This window comes from Ylistrum balloti, unplaced genomic scaffold, assembly GCF_031769215.1.
Source record: "Ylistrum balloti isolate Yb309-2 unplaced genomic scaffold, AGI_CSIRO_Ybal_v1 Utg369730, whole genome shotgun sequence".
Classification (NCBI taxonomy): Eukaryota; Metazoa; Mollusca; class Bivalvia; order Pectinida; family Pectinidae; genus Ylistrum; species Ylistrum balloti.
This window is the reverse complement of record NW_026781945.1, coordinates 1,122,377-1,136,097: the sequence shown is the minus strand read 5'-3', so window position 1 is coordinate 1,136,097 and position 13,721 is coordinate 1,122,377. Positions and strand designations below refer to the sequence as shown.

The window sequence follows — 13,721 nt, the reverse complement described above, 5'->3', positions numbered from 1 at the left end:
AGCAAAAAGGATTTTTTTTCTTTATGATTTAAAAGTGTATGCTAAAATAAATTTTAGCTGAAAGATGTCTAGAGATAAGTGTAAAATTTTGAACTATACTGCGGCAACAAAGATTTTTTAGCTTGGAAGGACTTCAGTCTTGCCGTTGTTGAATTTGAATGTTATAAAAATGTTTGGTGCTTTAAAGTTCCAGCTGTTCAAACATAAATATCCATATAAATATTGGCAAAGACTGAAATTTGGACATATAAAAAATAATAAATGGTTGTGAAAAAAATGGTTTATTATATATATATTTGAAGATAAAGGTAGTCTATGTTTGAACTGTTGGAACGTTTGCCATAATTGTTAAGAGAAGAGCAGTGGACTGGTGTAGAGGAACAGTAGAACAGTTGGTATTCAATCTCCAGTATGCTAGTTACCTCCCTTGTAGGTTGTGACCCCCACATCAATTTATTGAATATATCCCGGTCAGAAGTCATCACAAATAAAGTTATATTGGTCAGAAGTCAATAAAAATGTATTTGTCTGAAGTCAAAAACAAAAAAAAAGGAAGTCGGTTGAATTTTTATGGGTCAGAAGTCATAGTGAAAAAGGTGTATCCTATTTTAAAGAACATGTAAGATTTTGATAGATTTACATAGCTCCCTGTATAAAGAACACTGACGATGGCTGTCAGGCCCAGATGCCATCATTACCAACTGATACCCAGCAGCAAGCTCTAGTCGTGGCAAGGGTACATGAAATTGATGTAATGGAACTTGAAAAGATGTTGACCCTATTCTATCATGTCTAGAGATGGTCAGGATGTATACATTGCTGAGAGAAAGGGGAAGATGGGTAATTCTTTCGATATCGCAAGTCATGAACACATTTATTGACAACAGAAAACATCTGACCAGTTACAGATTGATAATGGACGTTTGAACTCCTCAACACAGTTTAACTATTTCTCAATGAGCTAATGCAGTCAAAGTACATTGCAATTAAGAATATTTGGACATGTTCTTTACAAAATTTACTATTTCCATAAAGATTAAGATATTTCAAATTATTTTTTTGAGAAAATCAGAAATCTGTTCGGGGAAAATGACCCGTTTGCACTGGTAAAACAAATTTATAAAAATTGTTGCTAAATAATATCTTGAAATGGTTGAATATTGGCTGTTCTTCTGGTCCTCGCTGCAGGTAAGTGGTGTTGTCACAAAAACACATGTACACACATAGAACCCTAAAAACATACTTGTGCTACGGAAGCACCTCTCTTACAAAAGCACTATGGATAGATTGATATGTGACAGCAAGTGGAGATCACCACTACAGACTAACGGATATATCAGAGACCTGGATTACCATAAAACAATATACCAGTTCTGAGAACTCTTTTTGAAGTGATCATTTAATGATCTATGGATTCGTTGTAAAGGAATCGAGAGGATTTTTTTTCTTGTCTAAGGATATCTTATAAGATTGGCAAAGAAAGGATGTGTTTGAACTTTTTCAATTCTACAAAGATATCACACAGAAGGCATATACAAAATATTTTGGGTTGGGGGATTCTTTGAACAAGTTTTGCCCAACATGAGCTTGGCACTGATAATTGAGAGTAACTTGATACGAGGGTGACACTGAAAACCAGAAATTTCTTCTGTAAGACTGAAGAAGAAAGGCCCATATAAAGAATGTTGGTTAACCAAATCAATTTGTAATATGCAGAAATAATCAGGAGTCATTTTAGGAAAATGTCCCAGGACAATGATAACTTGGACAAATGGATGGATATACAAGATGTATTAATGCTTCTATCTATGGCATGTAGCTGTTTTCTGATAATGATTGATTTATAGACTTAATTTGTTAATTGGCCAACTCACCTGGTGATCTCGCTGTTCAGGTTTCCTATAAATTTATTTCACAATGTTTTACAAGAGTAAAACAATGTCTTCACAGATGTGATAATTGAGAAATATTGCATAATTTAAATTTGTGTGGAACTGATTGTGTTTGTTGTTGTATTATTGTACAGATGGTTGTATACTGGTTAGAGGGTATTGTACAGAGATGGCTGTATACTGGTTAGAGGGTATTGTACAGAGATGGCTGTATACTGGTTAGAGGGTATTGTACAGAGATGGCTGTATACTGGTTAGAGGGTATTGTACAGAGATGGCTGTATACTGGTTAGAGGGTATTGTACAGAGATGGCTGTATACTGGTTAGAGGGTATTGTACAGAGATGGCTGTATACTGGTTTGAGGGTATTGTACAGAGATGGCTGTATACTGGTTAGAGGGTATTGTACAGAGATGGCTGTATACTGGTTAGAGGGTATTGTACAGAGATGGCTGTATACTGGTTAGAGGGTATTGTACAGAGATGGCTGTATACTGGTTAGAGGGTATTGTACAGAGATGGCTGTATACTGGTTAGAGGGTATTGTACAGAGATGGCTGTATACTGGTTAGAGGGTATTGTACAGAGATGGCTGTATACTGGTTAGAGGGTATTGTACAGAGATGGCTGTATACTGGTTTGAGGGTATTGTACAGAGATGGCTGTATACTGGTTAGAGGGTATTGTACAGAGATGGCTGTATACTGGTTAGAGGGTATTGTACAGAGATGGCTGTATACTGGTTAGAGGGTATTGTACAGAGATGGCTGTATACTGGTTAGAGGGTATTTTACTGATGGTTGTACATTGTATAGAGAGTATTGTAAGGTTGTATATTGTGTAGAGGGTATTGTATGGTGCATATATACTAATAAGAGGTTATAGTACAGATGGTTATATATGCTGGTTAGAGGGTATTGCACAAATGATAACATATCAGTTAGAGGTTGCTGAACTATATATACAAATTAAGTCAAATACATTAACATACTGTGAAAACTGTACCTGTATATTGGAAATCCAGCCTGACATTACTTTTGATTGGGTTGTTGATAGAGATGAAACAAAATGTGTTTCCTTTGTCTCAATTCTAAATTTCTTCATCCCAATGATAATGGTTTGCCTGTTGACACAAGATACACATACAAAATATTAGCTTCTGATGGATAAGGCATTTAATCGCGAGAAGAAATGTAGCGGTATTTTTATGGGATGAAGAAGTTACCGTAGGAGAGCCATGACAGGGTAAGTAGGGAATCTTGTTTTGTAGTTAATGAAAAAAAAAATGTGTTAAATTAATGAAAAGAATTGATGACAAAATGTAATTTTTGCATTAACTTAATGAGACACAGGACTCACTTTTGTCAATTCTTCTAAGAAAAAAAAGTCTGAAAACATATTTAATTACTGGTAAAACATTTGTATAATTGAAATCTTCCAATTTGGAGCAAAACTGTACAAATAATGATCATGTGACACTTTTTTCTATGCTTTAGATTCTCTAAGGTACGGATGGAATTCAAGAGAGGACAGGTCGGTTGACAACATGGTGACGAGCGTGTGTCACCAAGTTGTACCAGAGCCATACGGAAACAATCCAATAGGTCTTGGTAAGTGTCAAATTCAAAACAAAGATACTACTTTTTTTAATTGACTATTAACTTTGCAACTCTTTTCCATGTGAGATTTCTTGTAAGGATAAATTACTTTATGCCATGTAATTGAGTTTTGTGGGTACACACAGTCATGTAATGATGTAACACCATATCTTTTTGTTTTAGATGCCAGAAATATGATGGCTACACGGCCAAGACCAGGAATTATTGATGCAGAGACAGCGAAATCCTTTCAGGTGTGTTTTTGTAAAGCCAATTTTGTATTGAAGTTTACATGGTAAAATAAATGCCTGATATTTTCGTATTAGGTTGGATAACTCCCAATTTTTCATGATAAACGAATCTGTTCAAATTATGCCTTGAAAATATGTACACAAATAATGATTCATCAGAGGTTAGAAAAGAATTCTATTGTTTTCAGAAAAAGTGTTTCTCATGAAATATATTCACCATATATCTTTTAGATATAACCCGAAGGAATGAAAGTTTTCACCATGTAGAATACAGAATTCATGAACACAGAATTTATTATTTATTGATACACTATGCTTTGCCAACAGATGGTGGAGTTAGTTCCAAGTTCTGGGGTATACCTGTATCAAGATCAGTTAGTTGATGCCCTGAAAACTGGGCTGGAACAGGACCAAACTCTAGAAAGAAGCGGAGAAAAGATGGCACGTTACCTTCTTGGAGTTTTTTACACCTCCCGTCAGCTGATTGGCACCACTTTATCCTGTGGAACTTCTTCCAAACGACTACTCAACCCTGTAGTTACAGAGTCTATAATAAGTTAGTTTTCCTATAGTTTTTATAATTAAATTTCACTTAGTAAACTTGATTGTTTAAATTGTGTTTTAGATTATGTTATGAACCACAAAGTTTTTCCTGGAGATTTTGAGTATAATTAGGAATAGGAAATATGATTTAAAACAAATATAACAAATATTACATGCAGTAAGAGAACTATGTTGTTAAGGAAAAATTTGTGATTAGAAATATTGTTACCATTCATTCATTCATAGATACAAGAAAAACCAACATAAATAAAACATTTTTCTCTAGTTACGGTTTATTAATGCTCTAAGTCTCAGAACTTTAAATTAGAAAATCTTGTAAAAGTTTGCCATTGATTCCAATGTGTGCAATAATTGGCATGATTGTTGATTATCACATATTACAACTCCTATATAAAAGGCATATTATTGGTTTTAAAACAAAAAATTGAAAAGTGAGAAATTTCTGAAACGCATTTCTCTCTTTCAGCTTTCTGTCTGCTACATGGTCGTCATAAACGAGGACCTGTGAAAACTGCCATGGCGTCTAAGATATCTGCAGCTACGTTTAAGGCTAAACATGCTATTGCATACCATGACACAGTGTTGGAAAATCCATTAATATGATCAACCTGATAATGAATCTCCTGGAAGTACAGAGAGTACTGCTTCAACATAAGTTTTCCTGTTTATGTGCAATAAAGATTAAAACATTCAAGATGTTTCAAATGTTTTCTTTAATATAATTCCTCATTGCTGTGATTATAAAAGACTAGATGTTACAAAACACACGAGAGATAAGTACAGCCATTTGATAAAAGATCAGCGGTGAAAAAGCCAACATTTGAAAGTTGAGGTTATTTAGAGACTTCTACACATGGAAGGAAATGGCTGCTGAGAATATTTCCGTAGCCTATATCTTAAGCAAGTCTTGGGCTCGCATGCATGTTAATAGGGTAAAAAATTTCATCTTATCACCGTATAATTGGTGAGCTGCTGACTTCTCCTTTCATAGAGGTGATAATGTCCAGGGCTAGAAACAGGAACATGCTGGTATCAGACTGTCCCGTTTGAAGTTGTCATGGTACTTTATGCCCAAATAGAAGTGGAAATAGTCCATTACTCTTTGGAATGGAGGCAGGCTTTATATGGCCGGTTAGAGAAAGCTGTGGCTGGTTACAAATTGAAACTGTCCAATTGACAAGTGTTAAAAAATTGTCAGTTAGTCATTAGGGTTAATGAGAGAGTCTTTGTTTTTCACAGGTGACTAGACAAATAGTGACATGCATGTTAAAAGTTTCTGAGAGGGACTAGTTTTTCATAAACTGCCAGTTCATTGGTTACAAGGAGCTCCTTCTTAAAATGAATGTTTTTTCCTAAATCAACAGTTTATCTGGGTTTCATTGAAGGAGGTTCGCATCTAACACAACAGTACAATGGGAACACTGTCCACATCACAAAGTAGACAGTAGCAGTCAGCGTTAATGAAACATCTGGTATAGGTTTTAAAACTGAAAGGTTTTTCTTTTGAAACCTCGTCCATATCTTTAAGTGGACAATGGAACCCATGTGATTTGTTAGCTGTGGGAAATATTTCCTGGTTACAGTTTGGGATGTTGGAACACTGTGGATATCTTCACAAAGTTGTCTATTGAAGTGACCCCTGTGTCTATCCAATGATGGATATAGTAAATTAGTTGTAGTTCCGGATATTTTTTCCAGTTTAGAACAGTTTTTGTTCAGTGTTTCAGCTGTAAAGAAGACAGCAGAGGAAGAAAGTACTTGCTGGTAAGTTTTAATTAGTATTTTACAATTTCATATTTTTAACAAGTTAACTCTTTGCATGGGCTGGATGTAGGGATCACTTCAATAACCAACTCCGAAAGATTTAACTGTCGAGAAAATTTAGCTGTTCCGTCCAGGAAATTAACTTTTTCTATCCAGAAAATCAGCCTGTTCAAGCAAGCAATTACAATCCATCTTTTGTTCATTCAGTAAAATCTACAATTCGAAAACTCCAAGGAATGGCCTCTAAGGCTAGTCTAGTATAGTTGGATGATCTGTTTTTATTCAATAGCAATTTTTGTTCTTGAATTTCAGATAGTACTGATTTGGAGGATTATATGATGCTTCAGACTGCTGGAATGGATTTTTTTAGAGGTAAGAATTAGGATTCAAAAGTATATTTTACCATGGTGAAGACCATTGGATAATATTTTTGTGTACAAAAACACACTAACTTATCAGAAAAAAAATTTTCTTTTTTTTTTTAAAAAGAAAACAACTTTCAATATCAATTACATCTGTTAACAGTGCAATCTTTTTGTAGTTCACTCTGATGAAAAGTTACTGCTTAAGACACAGGTAAACTTAAATCATAAAGCAGTCTTGTTAATAGAAATACTGACTGGTATTATGTTGCTCTGCAGGTGCCCCAACAGGTGCTGCAGCATACCGTCCCATGATGAGCCCATCACCTGGTATCTACACACTAGAATATGCATCCAAATTTGAGGTAATTGCTTGTTTCTAACTACATCAGAATTATGAATATTTTATCCCTTCGGTACAAGTTTAAATATAATTGAATCTCTGTAGTCTGGAAGGTTTAAGTTTGTGTTAAGATTGTCTTTACACAAATCAATGGATCAATTCATTTGACTGGTTTGATGCATTTCAGATGGTGGAAATATCCCCAGGGACAAGAGTATTTGTGTACCCTCATCATATTCAGGTGGCACTCAAAAAGGGAGTTGAGCCAGGACGAGAGCAGCGTAATGGGGAGAAAATGGCGCGTTATTTATTGGGAGTATTCTGGACATCAAAGGAACTGCTTGGCAAGTCCTTGTCAGGTGTCTCCACAACAAAGGAACAGTTAAACCCTGACATTATAGCTGCTATCACATCCTTCTGTGTGTGTAATAGCCGACACCGACGGGGGGAGGTCCGCATGGCTCTGGCCAGCAAAGTGTCATCCATATGTAGTAAGGCTAAGTCTGCACACCGATACAGCATGCAGATGGCGGAGAATCGACAACGGGCACTAACCCTGGCCAGTGAAAGTAGACAAGGAATGCAGACACAGGCATTAGTTAACCAACAAGACTTGCAGGCTCAATCTGGTGATAACATGCGTGGACTGCAGCCACTTGATACTGATAGACATCAAGTGGAAAACCAGCAGAGTATAGAGATGATGGACAGTCAGTTCAACACACAGGACAGATCGTACAGCACAGGGGCCAGCGACAGTTATAGCACCCACACAACATCCAATCCCTATCATCCCACTTACCAATTACAGGACCCAAGGTATAAATGAAGAAAGAAAATTCTTTGAGGGATGAGACACTTGGAATAAAATCTTCAAAAGTGAAATTTAAATTAGATATTTAATGTTAGAATCTCAAGAATAAAAGTGGATTATTTAAGGAACTTCAGAAAATGTTTTAAAATGAAATAAAACATTTGTTTTCTGTTGTCTCTTTGTTTGTATTGAATTAGTTAGGAAATCATTGCTGTTGAATGAAGACCTTCCTGGTGAATACCTAACAGTACACTCATACAAAGGCAGTCCTAGTGTTAGGCATGATCTTAACATTGAGTTACTTGTGACATGTTGGACGCAAATCTGGAGTTTTTTTCAATAGTAAAGTTTGACAGGAGCATTGTGTGCCAATTTTCATTACGTTACACATGCTAAGTTAAGCCTTTACTTGGATAAGAGAATTTACAAGGGATTCTTCTCTTTAAATAGGTCTCTTCATGTGGGCCAGTGATTCAAGTACTCAAGGCACCCCGACAGGCCAAGGTCAAGGTTACCAGTGTGAAATGTGTGGTGTAATTTTAGCCACAAAAGAGCTGCTTGCTCAACATGTTCAGAAAGAATGCTCTGATTTTCCCTGTAAACATTGTACACTTATCTTTAATGACCGGAACAATTTAACTATACACTTAAAAAAAGTTCATGGTCAGATTATAGCAGCTTTCTGTAATGAGTGTGGGAAATCATTTAAATCTAAGTCTGGGTATTACATTCACAAGAACATACATCATAACTTGGTGAAGACATGCCCTCAGTGTCAAACTTGTGGCAAGTACTTTGGCAGTCCAAGTCGCTTGTTGGTTCATCAGAAAACCCACCAAAACAAGAATGTCACCTGTATCAGGTGTACCCGAGTATTTCCTAACCGAGAACAATACATTTTACATCAGTGTATTCAGTTAACGTAGGAAGTGGGTTGTTACCAGACCCATCTTGTCTGACAGAATATCGACTCTACTTCATCCAGTTTATTTTGTTATTGTGGAACTGGGATCTTACAGAAGAACAGTTTGTGCACATGTTACTCTTGTGTTTGAAATAAAAACAAAAACAAAAAACTTTTCATCTGTTTTGTAATTTATGAATTGGTCATTAATGATGTTTGGGCTAGATGTATTTGATGGTTTGGTTGGGGCGAGGAGGGGTCTAATTTGTCGGGTAGGTAATGGATTTGTGAGATTTGTCGTGTGTACTGGGAACCAGTGACTTGAAATCAAAACATTTTTATGAGTAGGGATAAATGGATAGTCTACTTAAAAACCTCGAGAAATTGAATGTGAATAAAATGAAGATGTATTTGCATGCCACTGTTTTAGCACACACAAACGAAAACCGTTGAGAATCTCATCAGGCGTTTTTGTGTTTTGAATAGGCGATGATCTTGTAAGCGGCATGCAAGTTGGCTCGATGATGGAAAGTGTCCCGGTCCAATACATGCCTGACATGAGACCTCATTACACATGTGAGATGTGTGGTGCCGTGTTCTTGTCCAGGGAACTTCTTGCTAGTCACGTTCAGAACTATTGTAATCTCTTTCGTTGTAAACTCTGTCCAAGGAACTTTGATGATAAAAATGTGTTGAAGTGGCACATGGCCCAGACTCATGGCCAGGTGATAATATCCTATTGTACCGACTGTGGGAAAGGATTTAAATCTAAATCGGGATACTACATCCATCGTAAGATACACCACAGTCCTGTTAACACCTGTCCCAGGTGTAGGACCTGTGGCAAGGTGTTCGGCAGTCGAAGTAGACTGTTGGTCCATGAACGAATACACTCAGGAGAAACCATCTCTTGCAGTATTTGTGGCAAAAATTTCCGCTATGAAAGAAACTTAAAAAATCACACATGTATAAGTTGATGGATTGTTTGAAGTGTAGTGGGGAGAATTTGGTCATTTTATGTGATAATATCATGTGATAGCGTGAACTAGTTTACCTGATCTATATACCTGAGCCGACGAAGAAAGTGATGGTTGCTCCTTGGAAACTTTGAAATGATACTTCATTGAATTCGTGGATGGAATTTTAAACTTGCATCTGATTTCATAGACCGGATTCACTGGGTTACCTTATGGCACATTTACTGAAATCCTTTTTTTTTATGATGAGTTGATTTTGTGACGGCTATGCTTTAATGGCGAGGTGGTGATAGCATTGTAAGGACAGGTTAGGGAAGAGGGCACATTGTGTTATAGGATAGTATGGGATAGGAGGTGAAGGCTTAATAGTGAGAATAGGGAAGCTTTAAAGGGGTAGTAGGGTTGTTGGAAATACGATAAAAAGATATGAAGAAATTAAATGGAATCCGTTTTTTGTTTTAAATAGGCTGCCATTCCTATAAAATGGAAGGTATGGGTCCCTGGAGTAGTGACCGTCGGGGGCAAATCACTGTCATCCAGTGTGCTATGTGTGGGATGATGTTCCGCACCAAGCTGGAATTATCCTACCACGTCAAACATGAGTGTAAGCTGTTTAGGTGTCGCATCTGTCCTGTGGTGCTTCGCAACAGGGAGGAGTATAGGGCTCACCTCGCTTCCTCTCATGATCAAATGATCGTCGAATTTTGTCTAGAATGTGGCAAAGGGTTCAAGTCAAAGTCTGGATTTAGGATACACCAGAATATATGGCACAGTTCTGTTAAAACCTGTCCGCGGTGTAAGACTTGTGGAAAATATTTCGGCAGCAGAAGCAGGCTCATGGTACATGAAAGGAAACATACATCTGAAGAGGCATTTGCTTGTTTGATATGTGGGAAACGGTACCGCTACAAAAGTAGTCTGAAAAAACATACCTGTCGACAAGAATGGGGGTTGTAATGTTCAGAAAGATTAACCAAAGGTAGTGTGACAAATAGGTTTGTCAGAATTCTTGTGTTGCCAGAAGCCTGGCTTTGGAAATTGATAATTACTGCACAAAGTATCACAAATCACTCGGTAGGGTCTGATAACTGGTGTTTTTTCAGAATATAGCTTTACATTTTTAATATGTTTGAAGTAGATTTGCTCAACTCACTGACTAAAGGTATTTTTTGTTCAAAGATATGAAAATTAAGATGAAGATTTGGGTACAACAAGTTTGTATCTTTCTGTGCTTTTCAATAGCATGTGCCCATTCATAGGCCTTAGTTAACAAACTTGTACAGGAATGCATTGGAGTTAAAGCATGTTCTTAAGCAACATACTGAGTCATTTGGGGTTAAAGAGGATATTTTTCTTGTCTTTACTTAGGCGAGCTCCCTTATGGTGGTGATCAGTCTTCTGCTCTTGGACTCGGATTTGATATGGCGGATGACCATGTTGTTAGTGGGGAAACGGGTGTCAGTCCTTCCCAGTTGACAGGAATTAACTTCCAGCATTGGGGGGCAATGTTGTGTGTGCACTGTGGGCAGACTTTCCTTACAAAGAGGCTCTTAATACAGCACAAGGCTAGGGACCATGGTATACAAGTGAAGGAAATCTCGTGTAAACTGTGTGCCAAGTCATTTACCTCACGATCAGGGCTTTATCTCCACTCCAAAACGGCTCATGGCTCTGGAAAAGGCTGTCCGCAGTGTAATCTTTGTGGTAAACTATTTGGCAGCCAGAGTCGCCTTGATCGTCACAAGAGAACTCATGCACAGAGAGCACCTAGTTGTGGGTTTTGTGGTAAAACTTTCCGATCAGAAAAAGCTCTGACAGACCATGTTTGTACTGGGTAGTTTATGGAAAAGTCTTATCTGGACTAGTAGTCAACATTCTATTAAATTATGGGAAAAAAAAAAGGAATGTTAACACTTGTTGGAAGCATTTCTTATTACATATCTTTCAAAAGGAGGATTGGGTTGTGTAATTCTGACTACATATACAGGGACGATAATAAAGAAGCAATATTTCAACAGTGCTAAGTATACCAGTGACCTCTAAGTGGTAACAACTGTTGGACAATCAGGAAATGTCAGAAACATTTGATCATATTGTGCTGAACTCGATTGTGATGTTATTTATCATAAGTATGGTGTTTTGATTTCCTGTAAAAAAATTTCATGAAAGTGTTAATACATGTTCATACAGAATGAAATAAAGTATTGGCAATGTTTTCTGTTGTGTTTTTTGAAGGAAGTCACACATATATGATGTGAAACCATTAATCGATGTTTCCATGTAACTCATGGTTTACATATACCAGTATCCAGTATTCTTGGATTCAGTAAACATTGTATGTCGTGGGATCTGAATTCCTGAAGAATATTAATGTGTAGTGGGGCCAGAAAATTGTTGTACAGATTTCCAAGTGATGTTGGTATAAGATTGACAGTACATTAAGATCTATTGGAAGTTTGAATTTTGTAGGATTACAGATAATGCAGGTTTTAGTAAAAGTTGACCCTTATTACTAACTGTTGTGCTTCAGTTAATAGAAGATGAGGATCCTAATGGAGGCTTTCTTTATCCTTTCAGAGTCCTACATGCTAAGCTCCAACTGGGGGCAGTTCGAACCATTCTTCAATTCTGGTAATATGTTTCCCCATACGGTGCCACTCCAAACACGTAGGACTGTTTACCTAAGCACGACAGATGGCCATCACCTTGTGCATTGCCAAGGCAACAAACGTGTTTGCGGTTACTGTGATCTTGTTCAGAACAAGTACCGCTGTGGACAAACGTTCAAATCTTTTTTCAGGTGTGAACAGTGTAATGTACACTTGTGTAAAAGTGAAGAGAAGAAATGTTTCTGGCGGTTTCATGAACTTTTGCGTGAGAATCCTGGTTCAGATCCGTCGACCCTTGTACAAACACTAAAAGCTGCCCACAGGGTTGCTTTGTAGATTGGTGACAGCTTGCTATCAGCAAAAAAAGACAATTTGCTGGTACTCTGTTTAGACATGTTGCATCCATTTTTTTCTCCCCTTAACCAAAATGAAGTTTCCTATTCCCTGAAATCTTGAGATAGGTAGCTTGGATGTTTGTTCACATTCAAATATAGTTAAGAGACTGGTTATTGTGGTTTGGTTCATAAGTAATTTGGAAGGAAGTTAGAATCAAGTAGACAGAGACCTAGAAGGAGTGTTCTGGTGACAGAAGACACATGCTGTAGTTGTAACTAAGACAGTCAATCATGTATCAGATACAAGTTTATACTGGTATTTTGGCTTCTGTCGTAAGTTCCTAACAAGGCCTGCTTGTTTCTCCTTTCAGAACATGTGTTGCCAACAGATACAATGCTACAGGAAGGCTTTGATTGGTATAGTTACGACCAGCAAGGGTTCTCGGAGTCTGATAACACTCCTCTTGTCGTTGGGCAACAAGGGATGAAATGCGTGCACCAGGTGACGAAACACCTAGATCCTAAGTACTGTCCAGTGTTCCCAGCTTTGCCTGGTCACGCACTTGTTCATGGTCAGGCCAACAAGAGGGTGTGTGGCTTCTGTGATATTGTTGGCAACAAGTACCGCTGCGGGAAAACGACTCGCTCCTTTTACAAGTGTGAACTGTGTAATGTACACTTGTGTAAGAGTGGAAACATTGACTGCTTTACAAAGTTTCACGAGTTGGTGTACAAAAATCCAACAGTCAAGCCTAGGTTTCTTATTCAGAGGCTGAAAATCAAAATGAAGGCTGATGCTTTGCACTTCAAGTTTCCACCTCCCGACTGATGGCACATCATCTGAAATACATGTAATCAGATTCACGGAGGAAACAAGTTCTTCCACACTGAATTTTGGTTGCATATTTATGTAGGAAATTGTTACACAAAAACAAAAAGGAAAGGATCGACTTAAGAACATCAGTTGTGTAGATTTCAAATCATTGGATTTAACTTGTGGTGTAATTCAAATTGATACAGTTAAATTTAGCTAATCAAATGTGACATTGATTTTATCATGCTTTCTCGGTATTTGTTGTCAAAATCTCTTGTGGATTGTTATATTCTCTGGGGGAAATTGCAGATACTGTCAGAACGATATTTTTTACTACAAGTATAGAATTCCTGGCTGAGGGAGAAACTGAGAAGTATACAGTGTAAATAGATGTCTATTTACAAGGTAGACATTCAAATGAAAAGAAATTTCTGTTTATAAGACAGGAATGCCTGTTGGAGATTGATTTCCAACCATCATTAACGGCGTTTAT

The 13,721-nt window shown here is 37.2% G+C and overlaps 1 protein-coding gene across 31 annotated transcripts in view; it reads left to right on the top strand.

Moving 5' to 3' along the window:
- The window catches only part of LOC132565634 (zinc finger and BTB domain-containing protein 17-like), a 65,063-nt gene that overhangs the window by 6,484 nt on the left and 44,858 nt on the right, over positions 1-13,721 (top strand). Inside the window, exons 5-8 of one of the 31 annotated variants that reach the window (XM_060230302.1) lie at positions 6,383-6,442; positions 6,712-6,797; positions 6,963-7,594; positions 8,040-8,128. The exons of 20 other annotated variants lie outside the window; for them this stretch is intronic. In XM_060230302.1, the coding sequence (XP_060086285.1) occupies positions 6,383-6,442; positions 6,712-6,797; positions 6,963-7,594; positions 8,040-8,061 (800 nt within the window). In that variant the 3' untranslated portion in view covers positions 8,062-8,128. 10 more of the 31 variants (XM_060230307.1, XM_060230301.1, XM_060230303.1 and 7 more) reach the window with 10 other exon arrangements.